This window comes from Bos taurus, chromosome 2 (genome assembly GCF_002263795.3).
Source record: "Bos taurus isolate L1 Dominette 01449 registration number 42190680 breed Hereford chromosome 2, ARS-UCD2.0, whole genome shotgun sequence".
NCBI classification, from domain to species: Eukaryota; Metazoa; Chordata; class Mammalia; order Artiodactyla; family Bovidae; genus Bos; species Bos taurus.
Window position 1 is genome coordinate 120,502,754 of NC_037329.1, and position 23,791 is coordinate 120,526,544.

At 49.5% G+C, this 23,791-nt stretch overlaps 1 protein-coding gene across 3 annotated transcripts in view; it reads left to right on the plus strand.

The window, feature by feature from the left end:
• Window positions 1–12,230: 12,230 nt before the first annotated feature.
• TRIM62 (tripartite motif containing 62) overlaps window positions 12,231–23,791 on the plus strand; it is a 37,847-nt gene continuing 26,286 nt past the window's right edge. Inside the window, exons 1-2 of one of the 3 annotated variants that reach the window (XM_005202933.5) lie at window positions 12,231–12,291; window positions 12,722–13,247. In XM_005202933.5, coding sequence (XP_005202990.1) covers window positions 12,840–13,247 — 408 coding nt within the window. In that variant the 5' untranslated portion in view covers window positions 12,231–12,291; window positions 12,722–12,839. Of the gene's footprint in view, window positions 12,292–12,721; window positions 13,248–13,306; window positions 18,312–23,791 lie in introns of those variants that run through there. The other 2 variants (NM_001205835.1, XM_025001537.2) reach the window with 2 other exon arrangements.

The window sequence follows — 23,791 nt, forward strand, 5'->3', positions numbered from 1 at the left end:
GAACCCACCTGCAAATGCAGGAGGCATAAGAGACAAAGGTTCGGCCCCTAGGTTGGAAGAGGGCATGGCAACCCACTCTCGTCTTCTTGCTTGGAGAATCCCTTGGACAGAGGAGCCTGGCAGGCTATAGTCCACAGGGTCACACAGAGTCGGACACGACTGAAGCGACTTAGCACGCAAGGCCTCATAACTAGTAACAGAGTTGAAATTTAATCCCAGGTGTGTGGCTTCAGAGCCCCTGCACTCGGTTGATATTCTTTGCTAGCAGTCATAATTTCATTTCTTTGTGCTTCTTTGTGCTACAGCCTGGGTGATGTCTTCAGGCCAATCAAGTTTACTAATTCTCTCTCCAGCCTAATGTCTAGTCTACTTCTCAAAATACGAATGAGTTTTCAATAGTTCATTTCTATTATCTCTATTTGGTTCTTTCTTTATTTTAAAAAAGCTGTATGCCTTCTATTCCTAATTTTATCTCTTTAAACATACTTCTATTCTCATCTTTCGGACTCTTCTGTTTTGGGCATGTGCACCATTCAGATCTCCTGTCATTAAAAAGAAAAATTCACCCCATTCAACAAGGGGTGCAGTTAGCTGACAGCCTGGGACTATTAGTACCTTTACGACCTGCCTGGGCTTTTGAGTTGAGACCATGCTCTTCCTTGACAGTCTCCAAGCAATGACTGATTAGAAATAGGGAACTAGTGTCTCACCGTTTTTGTTCAACATGGGACTCCTCCAATGTGCAATATTTGCTCTGTAATTCCCCTTTGGGTTAGCAGCCAAGGCTTTGTCAAGTCTGCATCACATCCAAGGCTCTCACTGCCCAGTCTTGCTTCCTCCCCTCTTATCCTTCATAGGCAACACCCCAACTCCTAACTCTATCCCTGCCTTTATTTTCTGGAGGACACAACTAACACAGCATGCGAATTATCCAAGTTGTCTCATCTTCTAACTTTTATCTCCTAGAAGTCTTTCTCTTCTTATACTTTGTAATGGTTTCCTAGTGGGAGTTGATTCTAAAGAAATCCTATGTGCCCTGCATTGCAGAGGAGTACTTTGGGTAGTTTCACAAGAAACTTCATTCGCTTAACCTGCTCCGTGACAAATTTTCTTTCAATTTCTGGGTTTTCCCCTACCACCGACACCACCACCATTGTATTGTTAATACAAACTTAACCCTCTCCTGTGCTGCTGCTAAGTCGCTTCAGTCGTGTCCAACTCTGTGCGACCCCATAGACAGCAGCCCACCAGGCTTCCCCGTTCCTGGGATTCTCCTGGCAAAAACACTGGAGTGGGTTGCCATTTCCTTCTCCAATGCATGAAAGTGGAAAGTGAAAGTGAAGTCGCTCAGTCGTATCTGACTCCTAGCGACCCCATGGACTTCAGCCTACCAGGCTCCTCTGTCCATGGGATTTTCCAGGCAAGAGTACAAGAGTGGGGTGCCATTGCCTTCTCCGAACTTAACCCTCACACCCGCACTATAAGCAAGCTGTGATTGCGATTATTCCCAGGTGACTCTTTTCTGCCTACAGTTTTTTATCTCATTTTTAAATGTACATTTTTAAATACATTTTAAATGTATTTAAAAATACATTTATTATATTTTATCAATCATTTCTATTTATTTACAGTAGGAGGTGAAAGGGACTTCTTCACTGGAGTACCCCATACTTACTGAAATCCAACCCCAAAACACACAGTAAGTATATGTATTCAGTTAATTGCATGCAACTGGTTTCGCTGGTCATCTTGTTTTTTTAACTTTTAATTTTGAAATAATTATAGAGTCTCAGGAAGTTGTAGAGAAGTCTTACATGCTCTTCAGAGTTTCCCCCAATCAGGAATCTGCATTTTAACCAAATAATCAGATATGTAGATGCTGTCAGTTCCACATGTGTATCCCTTGGAGCTTTCCTATCAACTGCTAGCATCTGCCCATAACCAGTGATGCTCAGAGTTGGTACATAAAACACCTCGTGGGGCTTCCCTGGTGGTTCAGTGGCTAAGTCTCTGTGCTCCAAGTGCAGGGGGCCTGGGTTCCATCTCTCATCAGGAAACTAGATCCCACATGCCAGCTAAAGGTCCCACATGCTACTACTAAGACCTGGCAGAGTCAAATAAATAAATATATATTTTTTAACCCATCTGCTTTACCCCTCACATGGGTTATTTCTGAAGAACATGTCTTTTACCATTTCCCAGAGTTTCCCTGCTAGGTGAAGCTTTGATTACCAACTGTGGTAACTGGTTGTCTTCCTTTCCTTCATCACCTCCCACTTTTCTCCCAATGCAACCGACACTTCCCAAACAAGTGAACTGAACTCAAATCCTTGTCAAATCTGGACAGTCTGTACCAGAAGTGGTATTAGGAATCAGATCCTTAGGATGGAATTCTAGAGTTGGGTCACCTGCCAGTCAGCAGCGACAGGACCCCGTAGTTGGAAGTCCTTGACGAGCCTTGAAGTTGGTCACCTTCACTATAACAGGTGACCAACTGCTGTTATAAACACTCTTATCTGTGGTGAATGGGGGGCTCGGATACAAGTGTAAGGGGGTGTGATGGTTTCTATAGCCTCTCTAACATTTGAGAGATATGGAGGCAATGGTAATTAAAAGAAGTTGTGGAATTTGCTGGTTGTTGTTAAGAACCATTGATGTGATGAAAGAAGAAAATGATAGGCTGTAACTAACTAGCCAACTAACCATCTAGGGCACAGCTCGAGAACCAGAAGACTTCTATGACAGCATGTAATGATCTCCTAATCTCCTTCGCTGGAGGGAAAACCAGAACCAGGACCCAATTATTAGAGCGGCAGAAGTGTCCCACTCCCCTTTGTTGGAGGGTAAGAGGCTCCCCCTTCTTGCCTAGAGACCAGGAAGAGGCCTCACCTAAGGCAGGTATGTTGCAAGAAGGATACTTGCCCTCTCGGAGGCCTGCTACTACTCCCTCTTGTCACTTCTGGGCTAGTCACTAAGGTCAAGTCCTAGCATAGCACCACTGAGGAAGTATTACCTCTGCTTGGAGACTTTTACCAAAAACAAACAAACAAAAAATGCTAATAAGTAATTAGCATTGTAATCTGACTAATAAGTAGCAACAGCAATCTGGGAATGGATTTTGAGGGTGTTGAGTCGGGAGCAGAATGGAACGTGGAGTTGGATTACAGAAGTTTGTTGAGATGGAAGTACTTTCCTGGGTCTCTGGATCTGTCATCCTGGCAAAGGCACCTGGAGCTGGGATGGCTCCTTGAAACTTGAAAAAAATAATGATCTGGGTTCAATCAGGAGACAGAAACCCCAACTCTATTTTAATAAAATCTAGTATGGACAGAGGAACCTGGCAGGCCACAGCCCATAGGGTCACAGTCAGACACAACTGAAGTGACTTAGCATATTGGATACACATAAAGTATTAAGTAGGCAAGAAGGGGGAGCCTCTTACCCTCCAACAAAGGGGAGTGGGACACTTCTGCCCCTCTAATCATTGGGTCCTGGTTCTGGTTTTCCCTCCAGCGAAGGAGATTAGGAGATCATTAAATGCTGACATTAACTAGACAACTGGATAGGTAAAAAGAGCGATTGCTAAGTTATCACAAAGGCAGCAATTACAAGAGTAGATGCCATGTCCAAGGCTCATGAAATAAGGTAAGAGGGTGGAATTACAAAAATTGAAAAGCTTGGAGGAGGGATTCCAAGAAACTAAAACTGACCTCCAAGGAGAGGAACCAAAGTGTTGGAAACTGTTGCTACAGAGTGCTGGAAAAACTGCAAACTAGATTCAGTGGCGGCAAAGGCATTGCTGTGCTAGAAGGAAGAAGTAAGCATCTCCTTCATGCTTTAGCCTTGTCAACACCCTGCTGCACTCCTTATTGGCAGGGCATAATGGGGAGCAACTGGAGATGCTGACATGATTTTCTGAATCCTGGCTCCAGTACTAAACAACAGGGTATAGTATTTATGGTGTAGTGGTAAAGAATCTGCCTGCTAATGCAGGGGACGAAGGAGACGCAGGTTCAATCCCCGGGTCGGGAAGATCCCCTGGAGGAGGAAATGGCAAACCGCTCCAGTATTCTTGCCTGGAAAATTTCATGGACAGAGGAGCCTGGCGGGTTGCAGTCCATGGCGGGGTGCAAAGAGTCAGAGATGACTGAGCAATTATGCAAGCAAGCAGGTACATGTAGCATTTAGGCAATAGTTTAACAACTGACAGAAAGAATAGCTACAATCAGCGATAAAGCAACACATGAACTGCCAGGACTGGAGGAAGCAGTCAAAAGGTCGAGAGAAGTGGGCTCCCTGGAAGAACAGCATTACCTAAAATAAGAGGACCCCCTAGCTGAAATGTTCTCAGTAAGCTGCTTTCACTGATGCTCCCGGGAAATGAGCTTATGAAGGGGACACTGGCCCCGTGGAGCAGCTCAGTGGTGGCTGTCCTTTCTTAGCTGAGGACTGTAGGGGAGGATGCTATGCGCCTGGACTCTGTAGTGTTTATATTAATGGTGTGACAGTGGGATTCCAGAACTGCAGAGGCCAGGTGGCAGCACTTGAGCATCAGAGGTCAAAGTGGATAGAAGGTCTACCAAGGGGCCCTGACCCACAGGGATCTGAGGGATCACTGATAGACCTTGGAGTTCTAAGCTTGGTTCAAAAGGGGAGGTGGCCTGCACATAAAGGTCACTCCTGGGCAGTGGTGATGGCTTGGTTGGTTAATCAGGAACCTGCAAAGGGCAAGACTGAAAACTTGGAGTTACGGAAATCTGGAGAAGAAGCTTGTGGATTAAGCTCGGAGAGAAGTTACAGAATGTATGGATCTCAGGCTCCTTTCAGTGTCTACTGGACAGTGCCCATTGTAGAGGAGGCATGGAATAGGCAGGTAGAGAGCACAGTTCATCCCATAGAAATGAGCCATCCTCTAACCTCAAAGCATGCACAATCGGCCAGTGAACCAAGTAGCCATGGCAGCAAGGATGGAAGCCCTGCTTGGCCCAAAGGCATGGGCTCCCTCTCGCAAAGCCGATCTAGGTACTACCACTACTCAGTGCTCAGTCTGTCAGAGCAAAGACTGATCTACTTGATAGGGTACCACCCCTGAAGGAGGGCACAGGGTGCCAGGCTGATTACAAAGAACCCAACCATCCCAGAGGGGCCATGATTCATCCACGACTTCTTGGGATTGATGCAGGCTTGTCTTCTCAGTTCATAATCTCTTGGCTAGCATTACTATCTGAAGGCTCCCGGAGTGTCTAATTTATCATGATGGGATCCCCCAATAACATGACCATGGAGGAAGTGGGCATGACCATATTAACCACTGGTCCTACTATATACCATATCAACCAGAAGCTGCCATCTTGAGAAAATATTGGGATAATCACTTGAAAGAGTAACTAAGGCATCAGCTAGAAGATAGGGTCAAGATGCTGTCCTTAAGATATATACCTTCAGCCAGTAGCCATTACATAAATACATGCTATATTCCTGATCAGTAGACTATACAGCTCTGGGAACCATGGAAGTGGCCCTCCTCACCTTTATTCCTGGTGTCCCATTTGGTAAATTTATGCTTCCTATCCCCAAACCTTTAGGCTCTGCTAGACTAGAGATCCTATTTCCTAGAGGATAAGAGAACACTCCTACCAGAAGCCACCATAATGGTTTTTACTAAATCTAAAATTATGTATGCCTCCTGGCAACTCTGAGCTTCTCATGTCAGGAGAAGTGCAGGCAAAGAAAGGAGTTACTGAACTGGCAGGAGTAAGGGACCCCAGCTGACTCAGGTGAGAGGCATCTAGAGTGGGTGGTAGAGGGACTTCCCTGGAGGTCAGTGGTTAAGCATCCTTCTTGCAATGCAGGGGATGCAGGTTCAATCCCTGGTGGAGGAACTAAGATCCCACAAGCTATAAGATCCCACATGCCGTGGAGCAACTGAGCCCATGTGCCACACGAGAGAGTCTGTATGCCACAATGAAGATCCTGTGTACTACAGCTAAGACCTGATACAGCCAAATACAGTTTTTTTTTTAAAGGGTGGTAGAGAAGGAAGCTGACGAGCATCGCTTCATCTCAGGACCAACGACAGCAGTGGCATTTTGGCTTGTTCCACTGATCCTCCTGTTGTCTTCTTTTTTTTAAAAAAATGACTGGTTACCACCTTGAAGAAGCAGGGGCAGGACATGAAACTTGAAGTGGGGTGCTAGTTGATCTGAGGGTGTGTAAGGAGGGCCGTCACAGATACTATTGTGCCCTGTCCTTATCCTTCAGCCCCCTCAGTGGGCCAGCATGTGTACCATGGCTGTGGCTGAGGGATCTTCTCCCCAGAACTGCAGGAAGCTGACTACATACATCACAGGTCACAAGTACTGGGGAGCAGCCTCAACACTCTGAGATGGTGTATAAATGCCCACCTTCCTCATCCTTGGGGTGGGATCACTGTGAGGCATGTTTTTTCCCACTCCTAGAGGCTTCCCTGCAGGAGAAATTGTCACTTGCCCTCTGTGCTAGCTGGCTTGATAGTACAGCCATAGGGGGCTGCCTCCTGTTCCCTGTATCACTCTCCCACTTCTCTGTAGTGTTACTTAAAAACATCTCCCAAATAAACTATTTTCTCAAGGTCAGCTCCTGGAAGGCCCTATGCTAAAGACACATGTGGCTCAAGAAAAGAAATGATTTAGAGAGTGAACTCATTTCTATTTTTAAAAAACCTCTCTCTTAAGAATTACCTTAATTTTTAAAAATATCCCTCTCTCCCCCTCCCTCTTCCCTTCTTCCTCGTGTGTGCATGCATGTGTGTATGTGTGTGTGTGTGTGTGTGCGCGCGCATGATAAACGCCTATGAGGATATAAGCCAAGTATTAACAATAGGTCTTTCTGGGTGGTGTAATCATGAATATTTCAAAGTTTCTCTTAATTTGTCTCTGTGTTTTGTTTCTCTGCAGCAGCAGCTATGTATTAGCAGCTATCTTTAATTGGCAATTAGGAGGTTATTAGTGAGTTTGGTGGAATGGTGGGGAGCAGGGCCAGGCTGCCATGGCTGATGAATGGCAGAGGAGGGTGGGCAGACAATTCTTCCAAGAGGCTGGGCTAGAGAAAGGCAAGAAGAAATGAGATGGTCGCTCAAGACAGGGGAAGTGGAGAGAGGGCTGTTTTAAGAGAAACTCGAGCCTGTTTATCGGCTGAGTGTAAGTAGTCAATGCCAAGGCAAGAAATGAAAATACAGGGTGGAGAGGGAGAAAACTGAAGGAGTCAGATCCCAGAGGAGGCCTGAGAGGATCCAACTCGGGCCTAGGTGGAAGAATTAAGGCAACTTCATCCTCAGACTAGAGGAAAGGAGCTGAGGATGAATCAAGTTATAAATGCACTGCCTTCATTCCATTTGTTTATTTTACACTCAGCTTCACTGCACAAAGGATGGATCTAGGCTGAAGGGGAGTGGGTGCTAAGAAAGCCCCCTGGAGGGACATTTTTCCTACTATGGGATGCTTGGTCCCCCACTGAGAAAGAAGCAGGAGGTGTCTATGGAACTTGAGCAAACAGGCAAAGGTTTGGTGTGGTGGAGAAGGGAAGAGAAAGGGAGGCTAGCTGGATAGCTTATAAAGACCATCGGATAGAGCTATGGGCCCAGGTATGACCCAGCTCCAAGATGCACAACTGTGGAATTTTCTCTCCAGTATCTGGGGGTGAAAAAGTCTGTGCCTTTTACTTGCTCTGGTTTGAGGCAAGTCACGTCTCCCCTTTGAGCTGCAGTTTTCTCATCTGCAAAGGGGGAGAAAAAGGACAAGTCTGGAGGGCTGTTGCGAGGATTAAATAAAAGTCATGGACACCAAGCACCTAGTGCAGGGCCTGACACACAGAAGTGGCTCAACCCACGGTCATTCTCTTCCGCTCCCCCTTTGACAGACCTGAGCCAATGTTGCTTTGTATGCTACACATTCTCTGTGCCCCGGAGCTCAGTCATGTCCGACCCCGTGGACTACAGCCCACCAGGCTCCTCTGTCCCTGGGACTTTTCCAGCAAGAATACTGGAGTGTGTTGCCATTTCCTCCTCCAGAAGATCTTCTCAACCCAGGGATCAAACCTTCATCTGCCGCTTTGCAGGTGGATTCTTTACCGCTGAGCCACTGGGAAAGTCCTCAAGCCAATGTTACCTGGAGGGAAAGGGGCATGGGGTTTGGTACCTCCTACTGATGCGTGCTGCGATTCGTGGGGTCGCAAATAGTCAGACACGACTGAGCGACTGAACTGAACTGAACTGAACTGCTGTTAGACACAACGTTAAGTACAAGTGACTCTTGACATTCACACAGTTATGTTCCACTAAGTCGCTGCAGAGACTGAAATAGGGAATATTAAACCATTGCCCCTTGAGGAAATACAGAGGCAGGTTCCTGGGAGCCTCTGGCCGCATTTTTGTCAACCAATCAATACATAACCTTGTTTTAAGTGTGTTTCTGTTTAAAAACGCCTTATTTAATATATGTTGTTGATTCACTAACGTTGAACTCATGGCCAACAGCACTATAACTTATGCCTGAATGAAGTTTATCAAACACACTCCCCCAGCCGCCTCCAACCCCCAAGCCCGTCACAGCCCTGGTGCACTTGGGAACACAAGGCAGCACGTTAGTGCCCGGCTTCGGAGTAATTTTAAAACAGCAAAATCACCAACAAAAAGCCCCAAAAGTGAGGGAAAAAAGTGGTACTGAAAAGATCATGAAAAGTTGGTCGTAAGAGAGCTGAAACAAGAAGACTGGTTCCGCCTCTGTTGTGTATCAGACAGTCTAAATGTTTGCTACCCTGGACCTCTGTGTGTCCACAAATGACAGTGAAAACCCCTCAAGTGTTGATTGGGGGGCGGGGGTTACAAGTAAATGAGGGGTAGGCGAATTTGCAAACAAAAGCTATGAAGATGAGAATCAACTGTGTCTTTTTTTTTTTTTGAAGTATAGTTGATTTACAATGTTGTGCTGATCTTTATTGCAAATCTTTTTTGGGATTATAAAAGTAAACAATAAGCAAATAGAGCTATACAGTGTCATAAGTAAAGTCCCCCCACCCTAGCCTACATGTAAACACAGCTAGGATTGCTATAGTGGTCTACAGATTTTTGCTATACAAATAATACCTGTGAGCATGCATAGGACTGCATGTGCCCATGTCCATGTATCTGTGTGTATGGGGTCTCCTTCTCCCTTTTTTTTTAATCACTCAACAACATCTCTTGGATGCATAAAAAAAATTTTAACTCCTGATATTATTCTTTAGAGTATGAATAGATGTGGGTAGCATACCCTGCAGTCAGGATCACAAAGTCTTGGTTGACCTCTCAGCCACATCAGGTTGGAGAAACAGATCCAGAAGGAGCAATGACTTGCCAAACAAATATAACTAACAGTTTGCAGGAGTGTGGTGCTCAGTATCTTAGTGGAAATGGGGGTAAATTCAGAAGAACAACAACTCGAAGGGCAAAAAGATTGAAAGCTGGAAAGAATTGTCATGGGTCTAAGAGACTGCAACTTTCAGCCAGAGAAAACCATGTTCTATACTCTTTAGAAGAGATTGGTGCTAGATTAAGAGGAACTTAGCTATTGAAAAGATTTGGACAGTAGCATAAAATAGTACCAAAGCCTCTTCTAAAAACAGCTATGAGTAGCATGGGGTAGACTAAGCTGCTACAACAGAGTCCCACATACAAAGGCTTCTAGAAAGAGGAAGTTTATTTCTCACTCTCTACTCCACATTGGTGGGTGATCCACTCCATGCAGTCATTCAGGAACCCAGGTTCCTTCCTCATCTTTGCTCTGTCAGCTTCACTGAAGCATTACTGAAGCTGGGTTCCTTACACATCTGTGTTTCAACATGAAAAGTCAAAGTGTTAGTTGCTCAGTCATGTCTGACTGTTTGCAACCCCTGGAGCCCACCAGTCTCCTCTCTCCATGGGGTTCTCCAGACAAGAATACTGGAGTGGGTTGCCATTTCCTTCTCTGGGGGATCTTGCTGACCCAGGGATCAAACCCAGGTATCCTGCATTGCAGGCAGATTCTTTACCATCTGAGACACCATGAGGGAAGAGGAAATGGAACACAGAAGAGCACATACCTTAGGCCTATTTCTATTACATTTTATTACAAAGGATTTAGTCACAAAACCACACTCAGCTGCAAGAGCAGCTGGAAAATGTGGCACCTAGCAACTCATCCTTTCTCTAGCTACTATATTGCTATAGAAGAGGAGGATGGATTACATATTGAATAAATGAAGCCCACTGCTTCATCCATCATCAAGCCTTTTTTCATTTCAAGTGCTTCAATAATTTAGACTCTGCCCTCTTTGTAAAAAAAATGAAGGTGCATATCAGTGTATCATTTGGGATTCTTTTGTTTGCCAAGAGAAAGCACAGTGCTATTAAACCTGCTTAAGCAGTAAGACAGACCATCTCATATATCCAAAAGCCTAGACTCTCCGTCAGTGCACCAGTTCCTCTTCCCCAGGATTCTCCTTGCCTCTGTCATGTATTGGCTGCATCCTCAGACTGGGAGCAATTCCAAGTATCACCACCAAACACATACAAGTATATCCAGCAAAAAGGGCAGACTGGTTTTGATAGGGAAGAGACCCTTTGCAGAAGCTGTCTCCTTGCCACAAGATTCCCCTCTGGTATTTAAGGCCAGACCTGCATCATATGTCCAAACCTAAGCCATCACTGGTGAGAGGAATGTAACCATCATGATGGATTTGGACTGAACAGGACTTATTCCTAGAGCTGGACTGGGGTCAGCCAACCCTTGGTCACTTGGGGAAGGCGGGGGGCGCCACCTGAACAAAATCAGGGCCCTGACTGCAAGGAAAAATCCATGAATAGTTGTTACACGGGCTACCAACTTATTTTTGGCAATGATGGAGACAAGAAACCAGGTAACGATGTGATGGAAGACACATAAATAGCAGAGGGGTAAACGTCAAGCTTTTTCTTAAATTGTGCTTTGATAAAGTTTAACTCCAGTGAAGACGTTGCTGGAGGAGCCAGAAACTGGGGGGAGCCACCTTCATGCCTCCTTCTTTCTCACTCCATAGTCCATCCATTACAAAATTTCAGAGTGTCTATACTTTGAGTATCCTGTCTTTCTCTCCTTACCCACTGTCATGGTGCCAGCTCAGGTCTCATCATCTGCAGGCACTATGACAACATGAATCTACTGCTGCCTGGTCTCTCTTCTTGAAACCCACATCTTTGCTTCTGTTATTAAGCTACACACCTTCACTGTCCACAGAGCACTGCACATATGCGGACAAATCAGAAAGTCTGCTTTCATCTTGCCAATGGGCTAATAAGCATCACCTTGACTTCCTGAAACCCACATCAGACCAGGTCAGTCCCCTGCTTGAAAGCTCAATGCTTTCAGGAAATCTTTCAGCAAGACCCTCAACGCCCTCCACCCCACTCTAGCCCCTTTTCCACCCCAACCCCAACAATAGAGAACTGCTCACACTTCCCCAAAATTTTCCTCCCCTTTCACACCTCCATGCTCCTGCACATGCTGCCCCCTCTGCCTAGAAATCCCTTATCCCCTCTCCATCTGGCATGCAGACCAGGTCTCCTATTACTCTTTCACCCTCTCCATAATACAGCACTCATACTATAGCACTCCAGAAATGCTTGCTAAGTGGAGACAACTCCTCAGGTTAGATATAAGTCAGGGCCAGGACTTTCCAACTTCCGCCATTAGCACTGCTTAAGAAAGTGAAGAGGAAATGGGACCCCAGGGCTTAGAAGTGTGAGGCTCTTGAACTTGCTCTAAGCAAGCAGGGTATTTCTCGAGTTTTATCTTTACATTTTATGCAAAAGTTGTATTCTACGCAGATTAAACAACATACCTGTGTTTGTTTTAATACAAAATATTATTTTTCACCAATCTTCACATTGATGATCCAAAAAGATCCTGTACTCCTTACCCTCTCAAAATAGAGGCCCACTTCTCCCGCCTCCCCTCCCCCGCCCACCTCCGCTGCAGGGACGCCAAGCGAGACCTGGATGTTGTTCCAAGTACAGACCCTGAAGGAACAGCTGGCTTTCGCACCCCTGGGAGCTGGGGAATGGTGGGGGCGGGGAGGGGTTTCGCAGGCTTGAGTCCCGGCCCTGCCCCTCCTCTCCCCCGCCCGCCGCGGGGGCGGAGTCACTGGGTCCCCGCCCGCGGAGGCGGGGAGGGAGCCGAGGCCGCCGGCAGCTTTGGCTCGGCTGGTTCCGGGTTGAGAGGCTGCGCTGGGACCGAAGCTGTGGCCTCTGAGCCGGCGAGGGTAAGAGGCCGCGCGGGGACGGGTCTTGGGGCCGGGATCGAACAGCTGAGCTTGCTCACACCCCTCCTCTCCTCTGCCGGGAACAGCCGAGGGGTGGCTCTTCCCCCTCCCCGAGAATTCCCCATCCCCAGCTTCTCCCCCTCCCCCCACCGCACCCATCCTGGTATTACAGCCCCCCAAGGCCTCCGCCCCCCTCCCTGATCCTCTTCTCTCAGCACCCATACCTCGGGACTGCCCCTTTCCCTAGACTCTTCTTGCTGGGAGCACCCTCCCCCAGACACCCACGGCCCCCTCCCTCCAGCACCCATCGCTCCGGGTCACCCACTACCTCGAGACCACCTTCCTGGGCTCACTTCTCGGATAGTCTCTACCCCGGACCTCTTACTCGCATTACCCCGCTCCCGGACAACACCTCTTCCTTCTCTTGTAGCTCCTGCTTCTCCGGGCCTGCTCCTGGCACCCATTCCCAGGAGCTGCCCCCGACAGCGCCGCGCTCTCCCCGCCGCCCCCTGCATCTCGGGGGACCCTCTCCCACCGCCCCTGGCGCCATGGCATGCAGTCTCAAGGACGAGCTGCTTTGCTCCATCTGTCTGAGCATCTACCAGGACCCGGTGAGCCTGGGCTGCGAGCACTACTTCTGCCGCCGCTGCATCACCGAGCACTGGGTGAGGCAGGAAGCGCAGGGCGCCCGCGACTGCCCCGAGTGCCGGCGCACGTTTGCAGAGCCCGCGCTCGCGCCCAGCCTCAAGCTGGCCAACATCGTGGAGCGCTACAGCGCCTTCCCCCTGGACGCCATCCTCAACGCGCGCCGGGCCGCGCGACCGTGCCAGGCACACGACAAGGTCAAGCTCTTCTGCCTCACGGACCGCGCACTGCTCTGCTTCTTTTGCGATGAACCCGCACTACACGAGCAGCACCAGGTCACCGGCATCGATGATGCCTTCGAGGAGTTGCAGGTGAGCTGTTTGCTCGGCCTGGGGCGGGGGGCGGGGCGGGGCCGGGGGCGGGGTCAGGGCTGGACCGCGCGGGCAGGGCCCAGTCAGAATTGCCATAGGGCGGGGCCGCCGGCAGGGTCAGGGGCCTATCAGAATTAGGACGGGGCGGGGCCGCGGCGAGGAGGCGGTGTTGAGGGTGGGGCCTTGAGCCGAGTTCTCCAGGCTGGGTCTCAGAACTGAAGCCGGGGGTGGGTCCATGGCTGGGGAGAGAGCCCCAGTGGAGTGCGACGGCGGGGACAAATAGGATCAGAGCTGTACTGGCTGGGGCAAGGTTAGGGACGCGGCCGAATCTGAGCTGGGCAAGGGCAGGGCCACTGTGGGAGGTCCTAGAGTGGGACCTGGAGACAGGGCCCACATAAGAATGGTTCAGGATTGAGTTGGGGACAAAGACACAGGTGGGGAATGGGAACAAAGTCAGGACTGGACAGGGGTTGGGGCCGCCGTCCGAGGATGAGTCTGGACTAGACATTGTAGCTGAGCTGCAGGTTTTGGGGCATGATGTCCTTGGGGGTTCGATCAGGTGTGCATCAGGACCTGGGGATCAGTACCTGGGCTAGATCACTCTGAGCAGGTCAGGGTTAAATCTAAGAGAGGGTCTAAATGAGGGTCAGCAAACTGCTGAGAGAGTGGATTTGGGTGCCAGGGGCTAGGGCAAGGTGTGTGAGGGTCTAGGCTGGGATCAAGTTCAGATACTGTAAAAATCATTCTGAATTGAAATCACAGTAGAGGCTAATTGAGAGTGAGATAGGACCTATAGGCTCAAGATCTGGGTAATAAGACCCTGAGGTGAGGTGATTCAAGAAAAGAGAAAGAGTGGACCTCTAGGAGTTTCCAGGGACTTTTAGTGACCTCTTTAGCTCTGTCGCCCACATCAGGACCTTGAGGACTATGTGAAACAGTACATGCAGGGTAGCCTGATCATAGTCAGCCTAGGACTGTAATTGATCTCCCTGCAGCCTTCCCATCCTCACTGACCGACTCCTGTTCAACTCTCAAAGCCCTGCTCAAATGCCCTCTCTGTATAAGCCTTCTCTAAACTCCAAAACAATAGCATTAGCACTGCAGTCTTTGTTAATAAGTATAATATTTAAAAAAAAAATAGTGTTCCAGGAACTTCTCTGATGATCCAGTGGCTAAGCCTCCACACTTCCAAGGCAGGGGGCTGGGGTTGATCCCTGGTCTGCAACCAAGAGTTTGCATTGCTGCAACTAAAGATCCCGCATCCCATAACTAAGACCCGGCATAACCAAATAAATAAATAAAAATAAATATTAAAATAGTGTTCCAAGATTAGCTATAATTAGGAAATAAAGTACATTCTCTATACCCTCCTTGGAGAATTCTCAGTGTACATTTGCATATTAAAGGCTTAGAGAAATCTTGTAGCAAAGAAACCCATCTTGCTGTGTTTAATAAAATGATTCCCAAGCTTTTTGTGAGCCTGGAATCTCTTTCTCAAGCTAAACCATTTAAATCTAGCAAACCTTGTGTCTTTGGCCTCAGGATACCAGACTAGCACACAGTCACCAAGAGAAGGGACAGTCTCTTAGTCGTCATATCTGTGGACCTAAAGCCTGGCACAAGGCCTGGCCCGCAGCGCACATCAGTAAAGGTTGAATGAATGACCATCCCTGACCTAAGTTGGCCCAGACTGTAGAGCCTTTGGAAGCAGAAGGTTTTTGACTCCTTAAGCAGGAGCTAAATGACTATTTTCCCTGTTGTAGGGGGTCACCCCCCTTATACATAAGTCTCCGTGAGCCCGCCTGCATCAGCAGATACCCTGGCCCTAGGAGAAATGACCCTGTGTTCACCTCATCTGCTCCTTGTTCCTTTAATCCCCAAAACACCGCTGACTCCCTTTCAGTTTGGCTGTGTGGGGATGGAGAGCAAGAGCTGGGGGCTCTGGGAGCTGGCACAAGGATGGCATTGGCCCTCTACTCCCAGAGCCCCTTGTGCCAGGCTCTGGTGCTTCCATCTCCCCGTCTATGAAGTCACTTAAACAGGGAGAAGGAGAGAAGCTTGGACAGGACTCAGCACAGGTAGTAAGAGACTGGAGGGACTCTGAAACCATCTGTCCATCCTCTTCATTATGTAGACTCGGAGACAGGTCCAGAGAGGTGATGCAACATACCCAAAGTCACACTGCCAGATAGTGAGAGAGCCGGCCTAGAAAGCTCAGCCTGACCCCAGCCAGATCCCGTCCCTGCCACTCAGCCCCTCGTCTCTCTGTCTGACTTTCTAGCTAGGGAGAACTCTGCTTTCCAACATTTGAATCCCCTGTCTGCAAACCAGCAAATCCAAATCATGGTGTTGCGGGGTTTTGTCGTCTGTTCCATGACCTGGGGCAGGCAGGAGAAAATGAATATATATTTTCTCCAAATGTTTATTGAAACACTGTCATTCTTGGGTGAAAAGAAAAATAAGACTGCTACTCACTCATCCTCTAGTGTACTGTCCTGGGGTCAGTTACATTTAGGTTCCAAACCTTCCTTCAGCCCTGTCTGTCTAATCGGCACATTTCTTCATGGAAGCCTCCAGGCTCTCGCCTGTAAACTGGCATCAGAATGATTCTTTCCTACCAGGATTTTCACGAGGCTGACCTGAAATGAATCTGCTATTGAGATGCCTGGCACAGGTTAGGGGCTGGGTCAGCACGCTCTCCCATCCTTTCTCCTTCTACGTATGAGACCTCAAGTGCCCAGCTGGGCAATTGCCCAGACCTGCCTCTCACCTGAGAAGGAGGCCTTGTTTTGGTACCTCCTTTGGGCTTGGCAAGAAAGTGGCAGAGAAACATCCTCTCCTGTGGAGAAGTAAGCTGCTGGGTGAGGCTCAAGCCACTCCCCACCCCCATGACTCCCTCTCTGTTCATGGGGAAGTGGGGCTCATTAGCTATTTATGCACTGGAAATGAGACTGGGCTTGCCTGTCACACCCCCTCCTCTCCCAGCAGCTGGTGGCTTGTCCCCAGGGCTCCTGAGGCCTGGGCTGGGCCCCTCTCCTGGAAAATAACAGACTCCGAGCCAGCAGGGCCTTGGAGATCATCTGGTACAAACTTCCTTTGACAGATGGGGAAATGGCAGAGCAGGGAGGAGAGGATCCTCCCCTTTCCCAAGGCCCTGAGGCCAGAAGAGGCTACTCCTGGCTCATCAGGAGTCTCCTCACAGCTCCCCCCTCCCCCCACCTCTCCTAACAGTTAGCCTGGAGCTGTTTTCATTTATTATAAATCCTAGACGCAGCAGAGGAGAGAGGTAGACTCTGGCTTTGTACTCAAGCAACTCCAAGTCTGCAGTACCATTTCTGGCTCTGTGACCTTAGGAAAGCTCCTTATCATCTCTGAGCCTCAGGAACCTCCTTCACAGCATGGGAATAACGGGGTTGAATTCAATAAGATGACATTGGCCAGAAGTTGGTGCTGCACTTGATACATAGTAAGCACTCAATACATGACAGTTCTGGTTTGTTACATCGTACTTGGCACTATTAACATTTGGGGCCAGATAAGTCTATGTTATGCAGTGCTTCCCAGGTGGCACAGTGGTAAAGAATCCGCCTGCCGATGTAGGATGATGCAGGAGATGCAAGTTGGATTCCTGGGTCGGGAAGATCCCCTGAAGAAGGAAATGGCAACCCACCCCAGTATTCTTGCTGGGAGATCCCATGGACAGAGGAGCCTGGCAGACTACAGTCCATGGTATTGCAAAGAGCTGGACACAGCTGAGTGACTGAGCACGCACACACACAAGTCTATGTTATGCAAGGCAATCCTGTGCACTGTGGCCTGTTTAGTAGCATCCCTGGCCTCCACCCACTGGATGCTAGTAGCGTGACCCACCCCAAGCTCTGACAGTCAAAAATGCCTTCAGGCTTCATCAAATGTCCCCTACGGTAAAAATCACAACAGGCTGAGAACCCAGGCCTGGAGAAGTCCTACTCAGCTTTCCAGGCTCAGCTCAAATAGCCCCTCCTTCATGAAGCTTTCCCTGACCTGCAAGTAGAATGGCTTTGTACCCTAGATTCCAATACTGGGGTCAGATCCTGGCATCCTCACCGATAAGCTGTGTGTCCTTGATCCAATCACTTCATTCTCTAAGCCTCCACCTGCTAACATGGGGATAATACGACCATCATGGCAAGGATGTCGTAAGAGGGAGGTTGTATCAAATGTGCCTGACACTGTGCTTGGCATACAGTTAGTGGTAGCAATTTTTAAATATCTTTATTTTTTCTGAGTATAAAATTAACATAAGAAACAGAGCTATATAATGTAAAAGTTAAAACCGCCCCCATAGTCCCACCCCATGAAAAATAGGATTTTTTTCTTAAAGATTTGTTTACAGTTCTACAGAAATTTTGTCATGTAAACAGTGTGTGTGTGTGTGTGTGTATGCCTTCCCTTTTTTTCCACTGCTGAGCACTGGCCCACAGAGCAAAGTGGAGGGAAGGAACCACCATCTCAGAAGGGTTTGGGGCTTCTCAGTTAATATTACTGAGTCCTAAGTGCTAAGCACTTTTCGTGTACTGACTCATTTAATTTTTTTTTCATCTAATGTTTTTCATAACACCCTGTCAAATGGGTACTGTAATTTACTCTTTTTACAGATAAGGAAACAGAGGCTCAGAGGAATTCAGTGACTTGTTTGGTCACCCAGCTGGTAAACAGCAGGGACAGGATTTGAAGCCTGGCTGAGTGGACCATGCATAGCCTCTGAGCTACCTCTCAGGGCCGGGTGGCTGTCTCCCCCGCACCCTGCCTGTCTTTGTAGTTCAAGTGTACAGGGTCAGGCTCCGGACATCGTCTGCCTGTGCCAGCTGATGCTCCAAGGGCAGGTGCTGAATGTCATCTTACTTGGGCACAGCATCCGGCTCTCTGGCCATCTCAGCTTCCTAACCTCCAGGCAAGGGGTTGGATGCAGTCCCAGCCACCCCCTCCAGGTCTCATGTGACCGCTGGAGCCTTTCCCAAGGCCTCCTTCATGCCAAGGGAGACAGCAGTGGATCAGCCTTGGATGGGAGCCCTGAGGAGTTGGGCATGGGGCTCCAGAGACCCCCGAGACAGCCACACAGGGAAAGAACAGAGCTGAGGGACTGGATTCAAATCCTGACACTGGCTTCTTCCAGCTGAGCAGAAGGTGCTGCCTTCTCTGCACCCTCTCCCAACCTGGGAAGTGGAAATCAGAACAAAACATAAAGAAGGAGAGCGAGTTGCTGCCTATCCAGAGACAGCTGGTGTGAAGGTGCTTTATTTGCTACTGTGGACAGCTGGGCTGTCTGTGTCTGGGGGAAGTGGCCTCTGCTGTTACTTTTGCAGGAGAGGGCAGGACTTGTGTGCACAAAGCAGGCTCCACTGGGGCAAGGCTGCCAGTGAGTCAGACCCACGGCCGCAGTTGGCATCTCTACTTCCCTCTTCACAGGTGTGTGTGGGCAACCAGGAAAAGCCCAGTTCATCCAGAACACCTTGGCTGAGCACAGGTCATGGGGCTGAAACTCAGAATGGAAGCTGGGGACCCCAGGATGTTTATTTTCTAGAGAGGAAAGGATCGGGTAGGAAGTGACAACAGAAACAATAACAACCCCATAAAACGAGCCAGAGTGTATTGGACCATTGTTATGTGCCAGGTGCTGTTACGGGCCTCGAATCCTTACAGAAGCCCTTTTTCTTTTCCCCGCTCCCCGAGTGGGACTAGGATCAGCCCCATTTCACAGATGAAGATGATGAGGCTGAGAGGCTCAGTAACTTGCCCAAGATCACGCTGCAAGTAGGAGGCAAAGCTGGGTCAGACTCTGGTCTGACTCAGAATTCTTCCCCCCTCACCAACACCACCCTAACTGCCTCAGGGAACATCCAAATGAGACCTCAGAAATCCGCTTCCACCCTCTCCCCACTGTGCAAATGGGGAAACTGACTTGCCCAAGTTTGATCCAGAGCCCAGCTCCCTGGAATCTCAGTCCAGTGCTGTTTTTACAGCATCATTTACTTTCTGGACCTTGAATTCTGTTTGAACACAGAAGTGGTTGTCAAGGATGTGGAGATGGTGTCCTTCTTGGATTCAGAGATTTAGTCAGTAATTTACTCGGTTGACACTCCTCTGCTGGCTCACTGAGGGCCAAGGTCCTGGGCCCAGGAGAGAACAAGACAAGCTTGGCCCTGCTGTGGTTCTTGGGAGACAGGCCTATAAGCTGCCGCGTCATGTCCTAGGCTCCTGTGGGCACAACTGAGGGTTGGCCAGGTTCCCCAGCTGACAACTGGGTCTTGAGAGCAGAGAGAGGAGACGTTACACAGGGAGAAACAACACCCACGGTCCCATGTGCAGGGTGCCGGGGCAGATACCCGTTCTCGTTTCACCCTCACAGCCGCCCTAGGAGACAGGTCTCATTGCCCCATTTTTCACATGAGGAAACTGAGGCTCAGAAGTTGTGCCTAAGGCCACACAACCAGTACATGTTGCTGAAGCCAGAACTTGGACTCAGATGATGATCTGAGTCAGCCAGGGACAGGCATGAAGGTGAGCCGGCGGTTCATCGTGACTGGAGGGCGAAGGGTGGGAAAGGGGCTTGAATGCACCAGTCCTGCCCAAGGAGCTGGACACCAGTCCTGCCCAAGGAGCGTGGACTTGACTCTGGAGATGCGGGGGAACTAGAAACAGGCTGGAGCAGGCAAGGCTGGCCTGGTCAGTGTGCCTTAAGGGGCGGTGTGTGGGTGGGCCTGGTGGGCAGCCTGGAAGAGGGGGCACAATCACGCGGTGCTGCCCTGCCAGAGACCCTGAGGCTCAAAGTGGGCAGGGCAGGCTCAGAGGCCGAGAAGATGCATCAGGGTTCAGATCTGACAGAAGAAACAGAAACAGGAGCATCAGGGGTCTGCAAATAGAAGAGAGACCTGGGGGAAGGGAGAGAGGAGGCAAGTTCAGTGTGCCCTGTGAAGATCTGGGGCAGCTCTGGGCCAGAGGAGGGAAGAGAAGGCAGTACTGGGTGTGGAGGAGGGGAGGAGTCTTGAGCACCAAAGGGTCTTGAGTACCTATCGTGAGCCACGCCATGCTGGGCCCTTTCAAGGGTCTCGTCTCATTTTATCCTCATCACATCCCCTGCCAAGTGGCTCTGGTCCTCGTTTTATAGATAAGGCTCTGAGAGGGGAAGATGTGATCTACCCAGGGGCATGCAGCCAGGATTTGAAACCAGGTTTTTCTACACCCAAGTTCATGCTGTTACCACGGGGCAGAAGCGTGACACGGGTGTGAGGGTCCCTGAAGCTGGTGGAGATGGCTTCTGGCAGCACCTTTATCCTCTGGGCTGGAGGAGGAATGGCCTTGCAGGAAGGGAGGTCTGGCCTTGGGGGCCTGTGAGCCCTGGCTCTCTGTCCTCCCCCACAGCTGCTGCCCCAGGCCTGGCCTCTCTGTGCATGCGGGAGCCTCAGAGTCTCTCAACTGACATATTTGCATAATTGTGTGCTTAGGTCTGCACCAGCCCTAACTCTGCCCCCTCTCCAGCGGCTCTGCCCTCAGGAGGGCGTCCCCCCACCCCCCACCCCCATTCCTGTTCTGCCCCAGCATTGATGGGCCTGCAGAGTCCAGCTCCCCCAGGCTGACCTCCAAGGCCAACTCCACCCCACGCCCTGCTGTCCTCATCCCAGCCAGCCCCACTGGCCTTTCCAGCTTGAGACTCCACCCACATACCTGACTCCAGCCACCCCCAACTGCCCCTCACTTCCTGCACACACCTGTGCCCCTACCTGACCAGTTCTCTCCACCTGGAATGCTCTGGCCCCACCCTGGAGACTAGAAGGGACCCTGCCCAGCCATCCATCCATCTTCCCAGATCTTTCCGTCAGAAATAAACTCTCTCTAAGAAACTTCCTATTTCACATACAATTATAATTATTGTGATGATAATGACAACTACGAGTGGCTGAGCACTTCCTGGGCCTCCGGACAGGTCCTGTATTAAGTCACCTAATCCTCACAACAACCACAGAGCCGGTGGTGTCATTAGCTGTACTTTATAGATTTGGCAACTGAGGTGGGAGGGAGTCACAAACACAGCCGGGCTCCTGGGTGTTCCCTCCACGTTTATCCTGTTCTCCCTTTGCAGTCTACCTGTTTCTATTTCTGCCTCTCCTACTCACTGCAAACTCTCAAGGGCAAAGGCTGTCTGCAGCCCCCCAGCCCCCTGGAGTGACTGGCCTAGAGCCTGACTGTGGGTGCCCAGACGTGATTGCTGTATTGCTGACAGAAGGACCGAGTGGTTTCCAGCATGGATTTTGGAGTCACTCAGATCCCCACTCCTGATTCTTACAAGCTCTGTCCCCTTTGGCACACTGCCTGACCTCTCTGAGACTCTCTTTTCCCCTCTGAGAGACCGAGTGACAAAGGCACCAATCTCATGAGGTTGTTGTGCGAATTAAGTGACACGCTGACTGTGAAATTCAAACCTAGGCCACACTGCCTCCAGACCCGGTTCTGAGCCTCCAGGAGGGTCAGTGTCCCTCCGCACAGTTAGCTCTATCACTTAGGAGTTCGTCAACAGCTTCGTTTCCTGTCTGACATCTGCTGGGAGATTTCCCAGTTGGTTCTCTGTCAAGCCGTGTGGCCATGGGCCACTCAGTCCCTTTTTATTGGACCTCAGTCCCTGTTCTAGAAATCCAGATGGCTGGACTAGATGGTCCCTGGGGCCCCTTCCTATTCCGGCCGTCTGAGGAGGAAAGGAGGGGCCTGACACAGCAAACCATAGGGACGTGGAGAAGTGACCCAGGAACCTCACACGGGACATGGTGGCCCCCCGTCTCCCAAGCACCCAGTGTATGCCAGGCTCTCCACTGTAAGGCTAAACAACACTTCTTACCGTTATCTCATTTCACCCTCCAACCCTAGGAGATATTGTTATCCCCATTTCTCAGATGAGGGACTGGGGCCCAGAGAGGTTAGGTTACCTGCCCAAGATGACAAAGCCAGTCTCCTAACCCAGGGGGTCAGGTCTGATCCCAGGCCTGGAAGGAGGGAAGGCAGGGTGAGTAACAAAGCCCAGGCTGCTTCCTAGTCCTGCTCTGTGGGTTCTACGTTTTGTTTTTCCTAACTTAGCTGTTCCCTCAGGATCTGTAGCTCACCTGAGGAGAGCTGCCTGCCTGGGGACTCTGCCCACCCTTTCAGAGGTGAGCCCTGACCCAGCCTAGCCTCTCCCCAGGGCAGATTCATGATATAAACTCTGTGCCTGGCCCTCTCCTAGGTACTGAGGGTGTGAAAATCTCTCAGACACAGTCCCTGGCCTAAAAGCCTATACCTCAGAGGGAAGACTGACAGGTAACCTTGCTGTTAAGATGCAGCATGTGCCTGATAGTGTGAGGGAAGGCTCTGCACACAGGGATTGTCTGATGACAGAATGGAGTTGAGATATGGATTCTCAGTGGAGGTGATGTCTGTTCTAGGTCTTCCAAGATAAGCACTCACCCCACTCCAGCACTCTTGCCTGGAAAATCCCATGGACGGAGGAGCCTGGTGGGCTGCAGTCCATGGGGTGGCTAAGAGTCAGACACAACTGAAGCGAGTTAGCAGCAGCAGCAGCAACAAGTAGAGAAAACCATGTAGCTGAGCCTTCCAGACAGAGGGAACAGCATGTGTAAAGGCCTGGTGGAGGTCACTGCAAGTTGCTTCATGCATCTAGAGCAGCACTGTCCAGTAGAACTTTCTGGAATAATGGAAGTGTCCTGCATCTGCACCATCTGATACCATAGCCACCAGTCACCTGTGGCTGTTGAGCACTTGAAATGTTTACTCTAGTATAGCTGTTGTTTTTCTAGCTCTAGTATAACTGTTGCTCAGTTGTGTCCAACTCTTTGCAACCTCATGGACTGCAGCACACTAGGCTTCCCTGTCCTCCACCAACTCCCGGAGCTTGCTCAAACTCATGTGCATTGAGTTAGTGATGCCATCCAACCATCTCATCTTCTCCTGCCTTCTCCTCCTGCCTTCAATCTTGTCAAGCATCGGGGTCTTTTCCAATGAATTGGCACTTCACATCAGGTGGCCAAAGGATTGGAGCGTCAGCATCAGTCTTTCCAATGAATATTCAAGGTTGATTTCCTTTAGGATTTACTGATTTGATCTCCTTACTGTCCAAGGGACTCTCAAGAGTCTTCTCCAGAACCACAGTTCAAAAGCATCAATTCTTTGGCATTCAGCCTTATTTATGGTCCAACTCAGTACAGCTTAGGAACTGAATTTCAATTTTATTTTATTTCATTTGAATTTAAATAACCATGTGTGACTAGCAGCTACTGCATTGAATGTTAGGTCTGGATGAAGAGAAAAGGCTGGAAAAGAAATCTTGGGTCAATACTGAAGGGCCTTGAATGCCTCACTCAGGCTTGGTGCCCTTTTCCCCAGAGTACGTGTGTGCTCAGTCACTCAGCCGTGTCCAGCTCTTTACAACTCCATGGACTATAGCCAGGTTCCTCTGTCCATGGAATTTTGCAAGCAAGAATACTGGAGTGGGTTGCCATTTCCTACTCCAGGAGATCTTC